Here is a 17,550-nt window from a genome sequence, read left to right on the forward strand (position 1 = left end):
AGCCAAATTGGCAGGACTTAAGACCAAAAGTACCAGGGAAATAGAAATTCATAGTAGATGATTGCGCCGCGGAATTATATATAAAAAGAACAACAAGAAAGGAAGAAGGAAATTTTGCAATTTTTCGCAAAAAATGACGATGTTACCCCTTACCAAAATTGGGAAAATTGGCAAAATTTCAACTTTTTTGGATGTTTATACCATCGGAATCAGAATTTTATTACGAATTCAACAATGTATGCCACTCCACATTTGGGAGAGTACTTTCTCAGATATTGCCAAAAAACTGGGTTTTTTTTAGCCATTTTTTGTAGTTTTGGGCAAAAAAAAAACTTTTTCCATTGGTAATTTGGGCAAAAAACAACTTACAGCCAAACAAAGTATAGTTTTGGAAACTAGAAAAGCCCAACTATCTATGCCACTGAATGCAAATTAACTTATCCTTGAGTAAATTGATAAAAACTGAGTTAAAAAAGATTAGTTGACAATTTTGTTAAAAACCCCATAACTTTTTAGTTATCTTTTATTAATTTTTTAACCAAAATTAAGTGTTTAATGAATATTATTTTGGTCAGTTACGCTTAAAAAAAAGAGTAGTATGCATTTGGGAGTCAAATTTTGGACATTTAATGGTAAACACGGTGGTACCCACCACACTCTTACTTACCAGAATATCTATAACTTTAAAGTAATATTCTATGGTAATATTTAAAAAAAATTTGATTTATTATTATTAAACTCTCTGTTTAATTAGTTAAATGGTTTGTTAACATTTACAATCAAGAGGGATATAAATGTATGCTCCATTTAAAAAATGGCATAAATATATTACGAAATCGTGAACTAAGCTACAATTTGATGCTCTGCGTGGCCGTGTTCTATCTAATAGTTAGTTCCCCACGATTAAACGTATAAGGAAGCAAACTATGTTGAAGACAAATGGCATATTCCTAATTATACAATTACATTTCCTTACACTAGTGTACATTTTGGTTTTTGAGTGAACATGAATATTTACAGAGAATGTGTAAAAAATATATACTCGCACTATATATACGCTTCGTATGCTCTATTCGAAATAATGGATAACCCTCGAAATGTTTCGTAAAAATATTGCTAAGTGTATATAGTCACTAGTTGCTGCGAATAAATTCAAAATATCTACACGAGACCCACAGAAAAATGCAGAAGGCGTAAAAACTATGATTGGCAGCTGGGAGAGGGCCCATCCACTCCCACTTCTACTTAATGATGATCTCCGCTGGCGGCAGGATGTTGTCTTTGTACAGGCAGTACCAGATGCTCGAATACCAAATGGTTCGGTCCATCCACTCGCTGCCAGCCAGCACGTGGCCAATAAAGGGGGCGTCGCGCGATCTGTTCAATGCAAGCACATACAATTTTTTAGATTCAGTTCGGGTAAAGGCACCGATGAATGAATGACCCAGACCCACCTCATGATCTGCGCCTGCGTCCGCTCCACGAAGGTGATGGCCCAGCTCCAAGGAAAGTCCCGCTTGCGCTCGCAGCCCAAATACGCCGTGCTGCTCTGCAGGAAGATCTCGCGCACGATGGTCGTCTTGTCGTTCTTGTCCTTCTTGGACACCACAATCTTGCCGTCCCGCAGCTCGCACTGCAGCGTTTTGAAGGTCTTGGTGCGCGAGTCGGCGAAACGGAGCTCCTTGCCGGGCGTTACGGTGGCCAGATTCTTCACCGCCCGCTGGATCTCGCGCAGCATCTCGACCGGACGCACCACCAAATAGTTGTGCTTGCGATCCTCCTCCGGCCAATAGGACCAGTTGAGGATCACATCGAACACCCTGGTGTCGTGGTGCAGCGGACGCTCCAAGCTGTCGTTCAGGATCACCTCGTAGAGGGTCAGCTGGTGGGTGGGCAGCTGCATCTTGGCGGAGTACTCGCGGCACAGCTCGTACGCGGTCTTCGTCGGCGAAATGGTGGCGTTCACTTGCGTCTTTTCCTTTAACAAGTAAACAGAAAAAAGTTAATAATTCCATGTTCGAAGCTCTTTTAAAAATATATTCCACCTCTGTTTTGTTGTCTGGATTTGGATTAAGGCTGATCCAGATCTTGATGTCTCCGGACTGCTTCACTGCATCTTTGAGCGTTTCGGCGGCCGCGTAATACTTCTGCAGACATGCCAGCATGGCCTGCTCTCGTTTCTACGTGCAAACAAAAATGTTGTTAAGTATCAGAAGTTAAAATTGATGCTGGGCTAAGCTCACTATTTCGTCAGCACTGCAGGGAAACAGGTTCTTGTAGAGCACTATCAGATCGCTTAGAACATCCGCCTCCTTTTGCGAGTAGATCAGCTCGTCGCTCTGTAAATAACAAAAAGGAATTCGGTAAGTGAAAATAAAATTCAGTTGCAATTACTTCACAGAAAAGTTAAAAACAAATGTAAATGACAACGTTTTTAGCAGCCTTTCACCGAATTAATATTGATAAATGGTTGTAAATCATTTCAGTTAACTTTTGACATCTAATGTAGTTTTAGAAACATAAATAATTCATCTTAATGCGATACAAGTATTTAAAGCATTTGCTTTTTGCAGTAGATGAAACACTTTCAGTCGCTGGTTTAAACATTGCTTATTCATTTGAGTGATGTAGAAATATAAGATATTTTCTGAATCAACACATCTTCTGCTTAAGGCTCGCCAATTCACCTTCTTGGCCAGCAGCGTGGGCCCCCAGATCATGGTCAGGTTCTGGACGCTCATCTTGTTCTTGGCCTGCTGCGAGCTGATGAACACGAGATGGCCGACAATCCGGCGCAGCGTTTCGCGCTCAATGGCCGACAGGCGGGCGAGGAGCTCGCGGTAGATGGGGATCTTCTCGGTGGCCACCGCCAGTTCGGTGACGAAGACAAAGCTGTCGGTGAGCTTGCCGAGCAATCGCTCGGGCAGGTCGCGCATGAAGCGCTTCAGCACATTGGCCACGTCGTGCTCGTTGTACTCGTTGCGCGTGATCTCCACATTGAAGGCGTCCGCCCGGAAGGCGCTCATCAGCTTGTGCATGGAGTTCTCCGAGCCGGACTTGCGGTATATGCCCTCCGACATGGAGCCGTGGATGTACACAAAGTTGATGCACTTGTCCACAATTACGGGCACATCGTAGCGCGTCAGCTGCTGGTCGCCCAGCGAGAAGCCATTGTTGTGGGCCACCTCGCGGATGATGTGCCGCCAGATCTTCGTCTCGCGGGCCGAGCTCATGATCATGTAGACCGCGTACGGCGGACAGTCGATCATCAGCATGGGGCCGCTCTCCACATGCAGATTGTCGATGGACTCGTCGCTCTCCTTGAGCACTAAGTTGTACAGAAATGGCTGATTAAGTGGCTGGATTTATTTCGGTTTCAATTGGGAGTCGCTTACCAATGCAGCGGGCTTTGCGCAGGTCCATCTTCTCCACATTGCCGTTGGCCTCGCTGACGAAGATCAGGCGTCGCTGGTTCTTGCGGAGCACCAGCCACGTGCCACTCCACTCCGAGGTGATGGAGTTCTGTGGATGGAAGAGATCAGTTTTAGTTTCCTTTAAAGTGAAGTGGTTTAGGGTGCTTACTTTGAGGTAACACCAGCCAGCGCGGTAGTAGTGGCAGGTATACTTCACCGGCAGGCTGTTGGTGAGGCTCTCGAGGATCTTCTGCATCCAGACTCCCCGCTCTGACTCCTTGCCGACGCCGTAGAGATGCGAGACGCGCTGCTGCTTGACGTTGCCCGACGAGCTGCTGGTCATCAGGAGGTTGGGGTTGGAGGACATGGTGTCCCCGGCTCCGGCGCCGTTCTTCGGCTGCGAGGTGGTGATCTCGAAGCAGTAGAAGTGGGTGGCCGTGTCCGTGACGCGGCTGTTGCTCACGCACTGCAGCGTGGTGATCGTGTCGAGCGGGATCATCTCGCGCGGGGTCTTCATCTCCTGGTCGAGGAACGTCTGGAACTGGCGCTCCCTGAGTATGGCCTTCCGGTTCTGCATCTCCTTGAGAATGTCCTCGACGACGCCCGAGGGGAACCGCACCAGCGGACCCTCGTAGCGCACCAGCAGGGGCGACAAACTGGGTCGGGGCACCATCTGCAGGGCCACCTTGACGTCCGACTGCCGCTGGTTGGCCGCCCGGAAGCTGGCCTTCCGCTTCATCGCATCCATGCGCAGCTTCACGTTGGAGAACGCGTTGATCGTCTGCCGGAAGCGCGAGCCGATGGTCGAGCGATTCTCCTGGCCGCTCGACGTGGCATCCTTGCCGCCCCCGATGGCCTCCAGATAAGTGGGCGGGCTGTCGCCCTCGATGGGAGTGGTGGACTTTCCACTGGAACTCGCTGCTCCCGAGGCATCGGGTTTCTCCGCCACGAACCAATTGGTGCGGTTCCTGGAGGCACTGGCCAAGTCCACGGAACCACTGTTAACTTTGTTCGCCGTTTCCGGCATGCGACTGAGATAGGGCTTGACCCGCTCCTCCTCGTCCCTGATCCTGTCCTGGTTCGGGTGCGAGTCCAGCATGTTCTCCATGCTGTCGCTGAGCAGCTGGGCATTCTGGTGCACTATCTGCGGCTGCTGGGGCTTCGTGGGAGTGGAAGTGGCAGTGGAAGTAGATCCACCGGCCAGTCCAGCGGAGGTTGAGGGCTCCTCCTCGGAGGTGCACATGCTGACGTCGTCCTGCTCCGCCTTCACCGTGCCGTAGGTGTCCTCCTCGAGCAGGTGCTCCAGCAGCAGTAGCTCGTTGCTCTTGTTCGACCTGGCCAGCGTGGAGCACTTGCTGCTCAGCGGATCGAACTCCTCAATCAACGACTGAGCCAGTGGGAGTGGCACTCCGCCCACGGCTCCCTCGCCGCCGTCCAGTTCCGCGTCCTCGGCGATGCATGCCAGCTGCTCGGCCACTTGGTTGGGGGGTGAGGACATTGCTGCGACTGCTCCCGGCGGTGGCCATCTCAAAGAGCTTGCCGTAGGTGGCCTCCTGGTTGGCGTACACCGGTTCGGGCGAGGAGCTGCCCTCCTGTTCCTCCTCGTCCTCGCTCTCGTCGTCATCCTCGCCGTAGAACTCCCAGGAGTCGCTGCGCTCCGGCTTCGGTGCCTTGGCCTCCGCCTCGGCATTCTTCGCGGAGATCAGCAGGGACTCCTCGCGCTCCGCCGCCGCCGCCGCCTGATTGAGTTCCTCCAGCTTGGCGGAGTCGACGGGCGGTCGCCGCAGCTCGATGTGCTCGTAGTTCTTGCGCCGCTTCTGGCGAACCGGCGGCTGCAGTGCGTCCAGCCGGAACTGCTCCGGCTGCTGGGAGAGGCGGGGCGGCGGGAAGGCGGGCATCGGCAGGCGCGGCGACTCGTCTCCGTTCGAGGAGCTGCTACTCAACTGCCGCTGCTGGCCGCGCAGCTGCACCAGTTGGGCCGCCTCCTGGGCGAGATTCCTGGCCATCGGCGAGGCGCTGGGCGAGGGTCTTGCCCGCAGTGCCTCGTCGTAGCTGGGCGGCTTGCCCTGCGCCCGCGGCACCTCGTAGCAGCCGTCGTCCTCCTTCTGCTGCTCCTTCTGCAGCTTCTCCAGCTTCGCTGCCTCGTTCTCCCGCAGATCGGAGAGTCCTCCGTTCCGGTTGAGGGGACTCGAGAACTGGATCGAGCTGAAGACCTCCGTGTTGGGCATCGTCTGCCGCCTGTCCAGGTCCATTTCCCCCGATCCTCCTGCCTTTCCGCCGCCGCCGCCCTCCGCCTTGTCCTTCGGCCTGCCCAGACTGAAATTGGAACCGAACCGCTTGCCAGCGTGCTTCAAACTCCGACCCGCATCCGCTCCCAGGGTACTGATCGCCTCCGTGGAGCTCTTGAGGTTCCTGTCCAGTCGCTTCTTGGCTCCCTTCGCCTTGAACGTGATCCGCTCGCCGATGGCTTCGCCCAGCAGCTTGGATGTGGTGCCCAGCGACCGCAGGAGGTTGCTAAGGAAGGAAGATGATTCGTTAGTTATCGAATGAAGTGTTCGGTAAAGGAAGCCAATCCCCCGAAGGTTAGTAAGTAGGATCCAAAAACAAATCTACAAATGTTAGGCCACAAAAGGATTTCGGGTTCAATAGGAGTTCAAAAAGCAAGGCAAACCCAAAACAAAATCGAATCTTTTTACCAATGTTCCAAATGTTTCTTATAAGTAGGTAAACATAAGAAAAAACTCCCAACAACTTAAAACCAATGATTAGATATTTTAGCTGGGCAATTTTAAATAGCAAATTGCATTTAATCAAAGAGGGTTCCAAATTACTTTAAAGTTTAAACAGTTCCCAAACTATTCCTTTCGACTACGCGAATTCAGAGCGATTGATCTTGAAAATTCCCCGAGCGCACAGCACTCCGATTGGAGTGTGAAAAACGATCCTCAGATGTTCCGCTGGACTATTTTTAGTTAACTCCGCTTGTCATTGATCTTGAACAGACGCCAGGTTATTTATAAGGACGCGGCTCGTGACAGCCGACGGAAGTGAACTTGGAAATAAATACCCTGAATACCCAGGAGAAGTTGGGGAAAAGTAGGGAGCTTCATAAATCAAGAGAGCTGTTACTGAATTCAGGGTTTATGCTAGTCCCAAAATAGATCATTTAAGATCATTTAATATGTAAATTTAGGAAACAGCTGTGGGTTTTACAGGAAGTTAAGCTACTGAAGGAAATCAAAATCCTACAATTAAACAGCGTTAAGCATTCAAATGGCATTCTTAATGACCGCAGAAACTGATAAATTCTCGATAAGACATATTATCGCTTAGAAGAGGCTCCAATAAACGAGATAAAATGTTAGCGAATTTAGCTCCATAGAGCAGTTTCGAAAAAATGTATATGCCTATTTAATCGTGTTTGTTTTAAGCTTCAGATGATAAACAAGTTAAATACAAAAATGTGTGTTTTTTTTACCACAACCAAGGAGAAAAAAACCATCAACAACCAAACAGAGATTACATATTTTAAATTCGTTCACGATATAAAAAACGCGAACGAATTAAAACTTGGTGTTCCCATTTTTCTGTGCATAAATGATAAAGATATAGAGTTTTGTAGGAATAATATCAAGAGTGTGTGGTTCGTGTAGGGTTAGTTGCCGTGTCAAGCCAAAAAACAAAGGGAAACCCCACCAAAAACTAGGGGAGTGCTGGGCAAAGGGTGGCAGAAACCAAGTTGTATAAATCAAAGGTCAAAGTTTACTTGTCGTCGTCGCCTTCTTGGCTGCCGGAGGAGGAGGAGGACAGTTCCGCCGAGGACTCTGCCTGTGAATCGTCCCCGTTTGGATCCTGCGACCGCGGAACGGGTGAATCGACGGAGTCGGCGTCTACGTACCCGGGTGACTGCGACTTGAACTTGCCGCTCTGCGAACTCTCGCTGCAGTCCAGCGATGCGTTGGACGCGTACCGCGATCCATCCCGATCCTCGTCGGCTCTCCCCGGGATCTGGACACTGGTGGTGGACACCTCGCTGCAGATCGAGGCTCGCTGATCGCTGGGCGGGACATTGAGTGGCTTGGGCGGAACCTGCGGCGCCGCCCTCAGAATCCTCAGGGGCACCTCGTCCTCGTGTTCGGGGTCTGGATCTCGACCGGATTCCTCGGCTGCAGGCATTCGCTGGCGGGGAGCTGGTCTTGGCGTTGCATAGACCGGCTCCTGGACATTCTCATTGGCATCCGGACCGTAGATCGGCTGCTGACTATCCGAGTTGTTCTCCTGCAGAATCAACTTGTTTTGCCCGCTCGACGGCAGCTTCTTTTCCGCCAGGCTTCCATGCAGATTCTCTGCATTTATGTTGAGCTGCTTGATGTTGTTGTTGTTGTTGATATTGTTGTTGGTCGGCGGGGGTCGGATCTCTATGTTCTCGTAGTTGGCGGGACGCAGCTCCGGGTAAATGCGGCGGGGGGCGGGCACAGGACGCGCCTGCTCCATGGCGGAATCTGCGGATAAAGATGCAATATTGGTTAAACACCTTACATTGGAATAACATTTACCTCATGTAAACTCGTTAGGTAACGAAATAGATACTACCAAAGACTCAGGTATTTAGGAAAATAAAGATATTGATAAAGGGTTTCAGCTTGACAATCCAAAAGGATCTTCTCCTCTTAGGTAATGGGGTTTATCCCGAAAATCTAATCTAAATCTGACTTTCGGGGCTACCTGATAAGGCAGCATATGGTCTTAAGGGTTAAACCCCTGCATTTAGGGACTCCACAGTAGGTAACTCCACTCAGGTAACTTCTTGCAGTATATAAACTCTAAGCTTAGCTTGGACCCTCACACTCATCGCTGAATAGCCAAGCCGTTGACATGTCCACCAGACTAGCTGAACTCTACCAATCCTCACTGACTTTCTGGAGCCACCTGATTCACCTGCTGCTGCAGTTCATCCAGCTCAGCTACTGGAGTCACACAAGAACGGTCGAAGAGGAGGAGGAAGTGCAGAAGTGCAGCGCAATCTCGCAAACCATGGAGGCCTTCGTGGTGGAACAGCAGGAGAGGGTGCAGCGAAAGGCCCAGGAGTACGCCAAAGTGGAGCTACTGCATCGCCTGCTCGTCAAGCAGCAACTGCAGGAATTGGAGCAGCGCAGACTCATCCGATTGGCTTTGGCCCGAAGGCGTCTGGATTATTCCAATTAGACTGGCAGCCGACGGACAATTAGCTTATTTTATATAATTTACGCTCAGATTATGTTTAAGTATTTGGAATTTTTAAGTGGCCACACACACACAAGGGGACAACTAAAATCGCTGAGATGGCGGAAATTAAAGACACGTGTTTGCATTTATTCCTGACAGATCAACAAAATTCGCTTCTTCGATCGGTCATTATTCATTTTTCCCACTCGCAGCGACGCTTTCACTTTCCGCTTTCAAAGTCAGCGTTTTTCAGCAGATTGTTTACTCAGTTGGAATGAAACTGGGATTTAAATAAACACTATCGAAGCTGCTTGAGTGGAATTATTAGCAAATTTCCAAGCAAATGAAGCGAGTGAAGAAGATTAGGGATCATCAAATACAGGGGGATAAAGGAACTTAGTTCTAAGTATGTTTAATTGTGTTAAAAAGTAAATAAACCCAGCAAAAATAATTATATAACAGAACCCTTCCTATTTTATTTTGTGGTATTGTGATCTTTTTGGATACCCACACATTTCTGGCCAAACCACTTTAAAACTAAATAGTTTTTAAGAGTCAAGGCACTGGCATTTGAGACTTGTTTACAACACTTCTTCATTGATGGTCTTAATTTCGCTGGCCCTCCCATGGACTCGCTTTGCTTCCAGCGCAGTTCCCTGAACTTTTCAACTCTCGAAAGACTCCGAAGTGGGGGCTCCGAATCAGACCAGACCAGATCGGATCGGATAGGAGTGGGATACGATACGATGGGTTGGGTTGGGTTGGGTTGAGTCGGACCATCTGGGGAGTCCGCGAATTGCAGCCGTTGTCGCTTAAGTGCTCGCCCCACTTCAAACGGGAGTTTTCCTCCAATGGTCCACTTCCCCGGGACTCGATTATTTTGTTTATAAGCGTTTAAAGTTTAAACGAACCCATTGTTGTTGTGCGGTTATTGTCGCTGGCACTTCTCTTTGGATAAGTTGAATGCTGAATGAATGAACCTGACGGATGACTCACGTTAGATGGGACTCTATATTGTTTTCCGGGAATACTAGCTACGGCAACTGCGTCCCCTCTAGTGTCTCCTCGCTGATGATTAATCGTGCTCTGCTATTCCAATCGAATTTCAAATTTTACGCTCTCTCACACGTAGAGAAATACATATAATAACCCAGTGCTGGCCAAGTGAATCAATTGTTTTGCCACACACAATCATAAATCCACATTCACTTAAAAGATTCGGTGGCCATGTGGACTGCCCTACAGTGCGTTCCATAACTAAAGTGGTACAAGTAAAATAAGTCTTTTTAAATTATATGTTAATACTTTTGCTAAAATAACGCTTGTATTGTTATGAAAGAATTTGTTTTTCATTTACCGTCGCCACACAAAGATGTGTCACACTTTCGTCTGCTAGTTGCGAATTATACCTTCCACATATACCCCATATACTATAGAACTCTCCCTGTATATGTATGCCTTTGTCCAGATATCGTTCGTATTAATAGTGGCCGGGCATGAAGAGTGATAGCAATGACGATTCACTCAGCAATGATAATTATATAGCCAATATGCCGAGCGTTGAGAGTGCGTTTGGATCATGAATGGCCGGCGATAGACGAGTGCTCTTGCTTATCAATGTAAACAAAATGGAAACTGCAATTATATTGATTGATTCCCCCTGAGAAACATTAAGCTGCCAAAAGCCAAAAACCCCGATGAGGTCTTCAAAAAATATTAACAATAATTCCACAAAAATTGATATTTGCAATGATTCAGTCAGAATTTTTAAACTAAAGAAAATATCTAATATTATTTCAACTGCCTTTACTGAAATTTGGAATGGCAACTTAAAAATTTATTTTTGATAACGACTGGCACGACTATAAATCCATTTGGGTGGTCTTTAAGCCAACGTTGATATACATATGTACATATATACTTATATATCGCATTTCGCTGCCGCACATTGCTCTATTTTTTCGCGTAGTTATACGATCTAATAAGGCGTACTTCCGTTGCGATAATATTTGACCTGACCAAAAATCTATATGCTTATTTATATGCAAAATATTAGCGGACGCATGTAGTTCATATTTATATGTTTGCATGCAAATAAAATGTTGCATTCATGCGCACTTGCGATTGGATCGTCGTTTATTCGCATGAATCACTGGCGTTCTCCCTTTGCTCGTTTATGCTGTTCTTCTTTTGTTGCATTGTTATTTTGCTAATTACAGCAGTTTCCATGGACCAAGTGCATTGGCTATACGATAGTACACGGAGAAAAATAAACCCAGTTCAGGTGTGTGCAATTTTCTAGTAAGTAAGCAAAACGTATTCGTTATGACGCCAAGGAAAGAAGGTAAGTGCATTACATAATAATGTGTTTACTGAAGATAAAGAAGAAATGATAGTACGATTGCTTTTGATGGTTTATAACAGATATTTTCGCTGTGTATTGTATATATGTATGTACATATGTCTATGTGATTCATGTTCTGAGTTTGAGCTTTGTTTTTGTTTATGTTTATAAGCGCGATAAGAGCTGCGACAGTAAAAATAAGCTGAGTTAACTGTTCGTCTCTCATTCCTGGATCGTATTCATGGGGCATGGTGCAAAAATAAAAACTGGAGGAAATGGGCACAGACTTAACGCTTCCATGGCCCCAATTATATAAGAGGGGAGCCCGAAGAACCGAGGGGCAGACTGGGGTTAAGCGATCTCGCGACTGGCGACTCGCGACTCGATTTCGAAGTTGTTTGACAGCATTTTTTGTCGTATGTAAGTTGCCATCGATTTGTGATTTGATTTACACACAGAAAAAACCGCCGCACACCGGTGGAAGACAGGTAGAAGAAGCCACCAGGTGATCGTTAGAGGGGGAGCAGGGGTCCAGACACTTGATTACCTGGATTACCATTATGGGGGGAATACGTGAAGCTACTCCCTTGATCTTCACCTCATTGCGCTTGGTTCAGTAAGGAAATTCTAGGAGCGGATGGCATTATATTGGCTGTGATTGCAGAACTAAGAAAACCAGACAATGTTAACAAATGCTTACATATGTTCAATTTTTTTTAACAACAAAAACCGTTTAAGAAGATACGATAACAGGAGTGTTTTGAGAGATAACTAAGACAACGCTTAATGTTAGCTAAAAACGTGATTGCTTCGATGTTTGTAAATGGTAAGTTAATAACAATAATACATAAAATAGTGCCTTTCCCGTTGGGTTTGTGCTCTATACCCGGTTGTATAAAGAAATTAACACTGCATAAATTACAAAGTTTTCATCCAATGGTTGATGTTTCTTTGACAAACAACAACAATCATTTGGGCTTTTGTATCTTATTTATTTGTTTAGCTAAGAGAGATCGTAAGAGGGTTGTCGATTCTTGGCCTAATTTGGTACTTTTGCCTTGAATTGATTGCTTATTGGTTCGGCTGCGAAAGTCAAGGGAAAACTAAACTAAATCGGAGAATGTGTGTCGGCTGGCTTAATATGTTTATAATTGACTTAATTGCCAAACAATTAAGAACGGCAACAAAATGTGCCAAAAGAGAGGCACAGATCGGGGGAAAAAAGATAGACGAGCGGGGAAGCAACAGGTGTCAACCGTCTCGCTCGCACACACTAATGGCAAACGAGAGCGATAAGCAGTTAGTAGCGAAATATGTGTGTCAAAATGTATCTGCTATGCAACATACACACACTGCCGGTAAACAGAGGTATTCAAAATTTGTATTGTTTATTTTTTTCTTTTTAATCACAACGGGTATGTATTAGACCAGTTATAACTTAACTAGTATTTAAAAAACAATATTAAAACGAATTTATTTTAAATTTTGAACTGAACCCAAAAAATCTGATGCATAATTATAATGAAAAGAATATTACAACTTGGTACGGAGCTGTGTCAAAAGTTATCAACTAACCAACACAAGTAAACCACCCGTATATTTACACGGATTGATTAGAACGCATTTGGGAGAAAATATACATATTCGGAGCCCGCAGAAAAAGAGAGCCGAACAACTCGGCTTTCAAAAAGACCATAAAAACACTTTTACCTTTCGCTTTTTCCTTGTCGAAATGTTGTATGCAATTTATGCGTGGATAACTTAACTTCTTTTTATATTCACACACACAACACAACAATAAAAAACGAAAACAAAGATTGACAAAAAGAGACGAAGAGAGTGGTGGGCGCAAAAAGAGTCTTGTAAAATCAAACTGATTTCCCACACATATTAATATTGCACTGTTATTTTACGGCCTTAACTTGTTGACACAGTTCGCCAAACATTTCGCCTTAGTTTACACCGCCCGATTTATTTATTTGTTTATTATATTGCGGAATGAATCACTTATGGAATGTCTCACTCACACACGCTCGCGTACGCATTGTCCGTGCCCGTCTCTCTTTCTGCGATCGCTTTTGTTATGTATGCACAACATCAACAAGAGTTGACGATTCGCGGCTGGAAAATCATGACCAGAACAAGATTCTTTGTCCAAGCCCCCTTTCGATTTTAAATCCGACTCCGAATCCAAATCCGATCTACACCCGAGTGTTACCAGATGGGAAAATGGTTTCAACACAAGATGTGAACTCCCTAAAAAATCCCGTTTTCCACTGCCAATCAGTGTTTCAACGAAAATATCGATAGTTGATAGTTTCGGATACATCGATAGTATCGTGAAAACATCAGTTTTCGTCCAGCTCTACTCTAATATACACAAAGCAGCGAAAAAATTGAATAAAAAGCGAAAAAGTCAATTAAAAGTTGCCCACTGATTAGAACTACCACCCCGAAATCCAAACACATAATCAGATGCCCGAGGACCAACTGATAAACCTAACACCGCATCAAAAGACTGGTTGAAAAGCGCTAAATAAACATTCGGCCAGGGGAGGGGGCCCAAGCAAAAAAAAAAAACACTCGAGTCTTCCGAAAATATTTCATCCAAGAATACCACACAGAGCGCTTTGGATTGAAAATGGCCACCAGCGAGATTTCTAGCTCGAACGAGCGGCATTACTACGCCAAACTGGAGGCCATCAAGGATATACGCGACAAGACCCTGTCGCTGGAAAAGCTGAAGGTGCGGATCATCAAGGAGGTGAAACTGAGCGACGACGAGGAGAAGTGTTTGGAGGAGTACCGCAAGGAGATGGAGCACCTGCTCGAGGAGAAGATGTCGCACGTGGAGGAGCTGCGCCAGATCCATGCGGATATCAACGATATGGAGAACATCATCAAGCAGACGAAAGAGAACCAGACGCGCTCCTTTGACATGGCCAACCGAGTGTACGAGGAGTACTTGGCACTCAAGTACCAGATCGACCACATGCGACGGGACTATCTGGGACTCAGTCCGCTGAGGGATCTGCACGAGGAGGAAGGCAGTCCCATCTCCAAGGATCGCTTCCAGACCAACTTTCTTAAGGTAGCCGCCCAATCGGCGGCAGCAGCTGCGGCTGCAGCAGCCGCGGCGGCCTCGGTTAATCAGACCTCGTCGCTGGCCCGTCCGCACGCCCGGCATCCATTGATGCCAGAGGCAACAGTGACCGCCCTGCCGTCGACCGGAGGCCAAGGAGGAGGCGGCGGAGGAGGAGCTGGCGGTGGTGGCGGATCTGTAGGCGGTGCAGGAGCCGGGGGCGGAAATCCGGGACACGCCTTCATGCCGCCCGCACCACCGGGAGCGGGCAGTGCTGCTGCCGCAGCCGCTGCGGCCGCTGCTGCAGTGCGTCTGGGCAAGGGCGATTTCTCAGCACCACCACCACCGCCGCCGCCCAGCAATCGACTTCAGCAATCGCCCTCCATCGGCATCGGGCACCATCCGTCGTTCCGCTCTGACTTCAATGTGAATCTCCGTCAGCAGCCGCCGCCGATGAAGTCCTGTTTATCCTGCCACCAGCAGATCCACCGAAATGCGCCCATCTGTCCGCTTTGCAAGGCCAAGTCGCGCTCCCGCAACCCCAAGAAGCCCAAGAAGAAGAACAACTAAGCGGCGAACCTTAAAGACCAGCAAACTACACTCATCTTAAGTCCGGAGCTGGTTCCGGAATATTAGCCCTTAAACAATATGTTTTTTTTTAACTTCTATTTATTAATCAAAAATGAAAGTATTACATAACAAAGTATGCAGGTGCGCCGATGGATTTTTTAAATTCAAAAACAATAGTTACTGTGTCAGATGAAACAGAATATTAATTGCAGTTTGGTTTCAACACAATATTTTAAAACTTATTCTAAATTCTGTATAATTCATAACACACCTGCCATCAAGAATTTCTCATCACAAGTTTAGTCGGTATATCCCATTGAATTTGATTTTTATTTCTACTTTAATCATAGGCTAAGGTTATTGTAAAAGCTCAAATAATGTGTCAAATTATCGAAAACCAATTCTTTTTATACATGTAAGCCACGCAAAATATGCGAGTATGCCATATTAAGCGACAAAAAAGGAAATAAAAGTACTTAATTTTTAAAAGCATTTTTAATAGAAATAATCGAATTTAGGAAATTTTATTTATAAAAAACATTAAAAACCTGATGTCAGAATTTAGTACAATTCAAATATATTCTGGAAAATCAAAGATCTTAAGAAACGGAACACTAAAAACAATTTTTTAAACATCACTTTTTAGTTCATTTAGATCACTAGTATTTCAGCCGACATAACAATCTGGTCACACTAAGCTTTACCAGCAACAAGTTGATTTTTTTTATTCAATTTTTTGATCCGGCCCGCAAAACAACAAACTTTGTTACTGCGAGTCTTATTTTAGTCGTTGTGATTATTATTTAAAGAAAAAAGTAAAAAAACCGTCTAAAAGAAATCGCATCAGTAAACGTGTTCTATATATTTTTTTTCTGTGGTTCAGTTAACTGTTTTGTTGTTACTTCGTGTGTAGAATTTGTGAAAAGAGAAAGTTCTGCCGCTGCGTCTTTCCCCGCCTCTCTTTCTACCATTTACAGTCGTGGCCAAAAAGTGCGCCTGCGCAGCGACAATTTCACAAGAAATCGAGGTCGATTGAGTGTAGGTAAATGTCTCCTGTATAAAGTGACCTAAAAAGAATGATATTTCTTTAGATTCCGATATGCTCCTGGTTTTAAATATATAATTTAAAGTCATAATCGGGGTTTTTTTTTATTAATTTTGTTTGTTCTCAATTTCTGTTGTCCTAAAAACATGATAAAAGCTTGTAACTTGATAAAATTTAAATGGCAAAAGGTGTAAAAAAGTCCAATGCGATTTGAACAATTTCATAGAATTTCAAACGATGAGATTTTTTTCTTCGAAGTTTGTGTATAATCAAACTATTTTATAAAAAAAAAGTCTCCATTTGTTTTAGTAACCCACTTGGAGCACCATGGGCACCAAGCAGACGGTTTCCCCAGTCGCCAGCAAGGGCAAATCCAACGATCCTCCCAGCGCATCTTCATCAAAATCGAAGTCCAATGGCATCCAGATCCCGAGCAAGGGCAAAAACAAGGAGATGAACGCTCTGCCGCCACAGAAATCGGTGGTGGTGGCCTATCTCTGCTGGCTTTTTGGTGGAATCTTCGGGCTGCACCATCTGTATCTGCACCGCGATCGCCACGCCTTCATTTGGTGGTGTACCCTGGGTGGCTACATGGGCATCGGCTGGATGGGCGAGCTCTTCCTGATCCCCGAGTATGTGCGGGATGCCAACGAGGATCCGAGATTCGTCAAGCAGTTTGTGGCCAAGCTGCAGGCGTACCCGAAACCCACATACTCCTCAAAGCGATTCGTGGGCCAGGTGATGATCGGCCATCTCTTTGGCCAGGTGTGCTCCATGGCCATACCGGAAACGCTTGTCGGTGGCTGGGATCTGAGCATCCTCCACTGGGCCATACCGCTCTTCGTGTCGTTGGGCGTTTGGCTGGTCGGCAACATTGGACGTGAGCAGGGCGTCTGGTGGCATTGCCTTTTGGCCGCCTATCTGGCCTATCCGGCCAGGTATCTCATCTACGACGAGACCTACTCCCTGCTGCTCACTGGCCTCGTCTCCGCGCTGACCTTCGATGGGCTGTCCAAGCAGTGGCGCAGAACCCCACCACGACGAGGAAGCGCCGGCGAAAGGACCTTCAAGCTGACCACCGCTGTGATCATCTATTGCGCCTTCTGGGGCAGCTTCCTGTACTTCAATGGCACCATTTCGGACGAGGACGGCGGCGAGGTGCCCATCCACGAGGCCCTCCACAACTTCCTGGCCTCCGCCTGGTGGACCGACCTCAAGCAGGCGCTGCTGGACACCTACAACTATGCCCAACATCATGGGTGGTACGAGACATGGAAGGAGGTGTTCGAGAGCATGGACGTGGATGGCGAGAGGAACTCGTACAAGGTGCTAGGCGTGAGTGCCACCGCTTCGCAGGCGGAGATCACCGCCGCCTACAGGAAGCTCTCCAAGGAGCACCATCCCGACAAGGTCAAGGACGAGGCTCTGCGGGCTCAGGCCCACCAGCGCTTTATCGAAATCCAGCAGGCCTACAGTGTGCTCAGCAAGATCAAGTCCAATCGGCGACGCAAGAACAAACAGTTCCAGCAGGACGAAGCCATCGTCCTCTGAGTGCAGCAGTCGTCCATTTAGTCGTAGTTAGCTGGCCTCTTTCGAGTTCAGTAATTATTAAATTATTAAATTCATTAAATAAGATGCCCATCTGTTGGGGATTTAATTCTCAGTTTTAAGTCTTTAAATTATTTTGAGTAACACTCAAGCGTAGTAAAAAACCTTCATACTAGGTATCCAAAAGTCGGTAAAATTGACTCCATCACATAAAACTTCAATATAAGTACGGAAATAGTAGAAAATTAGCTTCGCTTTCGTGTCGCCCGATAAGTAACGCCTTCAACTAATTAAGGCGTGAACGGCAGAATATTACCAAATCACGTTTAATTTCTCCAGTAAA

The 17,550-nt window shown here is 46.4% G+C and overlaps 4 protein-coding genes across 6 annotated transcripts; 3 read left to right on the top strand and 1 right to left on the bottom strand.

Annotated features, from left to right (window-relative positions):
• Positions 1-707: 707 nt before the first annotated feature.
• LOC108098055 lies at positions 708-13,178 on the bottom strand. The gene is given in 10 exon segments (XM_017200739.1): positions 708-1,377; positions 1,455-1,978; positions 2,046-2,180; positions 2,244-2,339; positions 2,688-3,328; positions 3,396-3,522; positions 3,583-4,899; positions 4,901-5,927; positions 7,180-7,915; positions 12,673-13,178. Coding segments are annotated over 9 exon segments (4,731 nt in total). The 5' UTR covers positions 7,908-7,915; positions 12,673-13,178; the 3' UTR covers positions 708-1,241.
• LOC108098056 lies at positions 8,259-9,051 on the top strand. The gene has a single exon (XM_017200741.1). The coding sequence runs from the start codon at positions 8,289-8,291 to the stop codon at positions 8,616-8,618; it is 330 nt and encodes a 109-aa protein (XP_017056230.1). The 5' UTR covers positions 8,259-8,288; the 3' UTR covers positions 8,619-9,051.
• Positions 13,179-13,304: 126 nt separating the features above from the next.
• Positions 13,305-15,106, top strand: LOC108097988 (zinc finger C4H2 domain-containing protein). Its single transcript, XM_017200618.2, has one exon. The coding sequence runs from the start codon at positions 13,604-13,606 to the stop codon at positions 14,612-14,614; it is 1,011 nt and encodes a 336-aa protein (XP_017056107.1). The 5' UTR covers positions 13,305-13,603; the 3' UTR covers positions 14,615-15,106.
• A 187-nt stretch (positions 15,107-15,293) lies between these two features.
• LOC108097987 (dnaJ homolog subfamily C member 22) lies at positions 15,294-17,322 on the top strand. Of its 3 annotated transcripts, none has more exons than XM_017200617.2 (2): positions 15,294-15,656; positions 15,953-17,322. In XM_017200617.2, the coding sequence occupies exon 2, from the start codon at positions 15,987-15,989 to the stop codon at positions 17,208-17,210; it is 1,224 nt and encodes a 407-aa protein (XP_017056106.1). In that variant the 5' UTR covers positions 15,294-15,656; positions 15,953-15,986; the 3' UTR covers positions 17,211-17,322. The 3 variants fall into 3 exon arrangements, with proteins under 3 accessions (XP_017056106.1, XP_017056104.1, XP_017056103.1); XM_017200615.2 differs by having other exon boundaries at positions 15,294-15,652; positions 15,969-17,322; XM_017200614.2 differs by having other exon boundaries at positions 15,295-15,656; positions 15,969-17,322.
• Positions 17,323-17,550: the final 228 nt, after the last annotated feature.

Source organism: Drosophila ficusphila, unplaced genomic scaffold, assembly GCF_018152265.1.
Source record: "Drosophila ficusphila isolate 14025-0441.05 unplaced genomic scaffold, ASM1815226v1 contig_197, whole genome shotgun sequence".
NCBI lineage: Eukaryota > Metazoa > Arthropoda > Insecta > Diptera > Drosophilidae > Drosophila > Drosophila ficusphila.

What these genes read in the sequence shown, in the direction of transcription:
- LOC108098056 (XM_017200741.1), top strand. Translation starts at nt 8,289, where the DNA reads ATGTCCACCAGACTAGCTGAACTCTACCAATCCTCACTGACTTTCTGG.
- LOC108097988 (XM_017200618.2), top strand. Translation starts at nt 13,604, where the DNA reads ATGGCCACCAGCGAGATTTCTAGCTCGAACGAGCGGCATTACTACGCC.
- LOC108097987 (XM_017200617.2), top strand. Translation starts at nt 15,987, where the DNA reads ATGGGCACCAAGCAGACGGTTTCCCCAGTCGCCAGCAAGGGCAAATCC.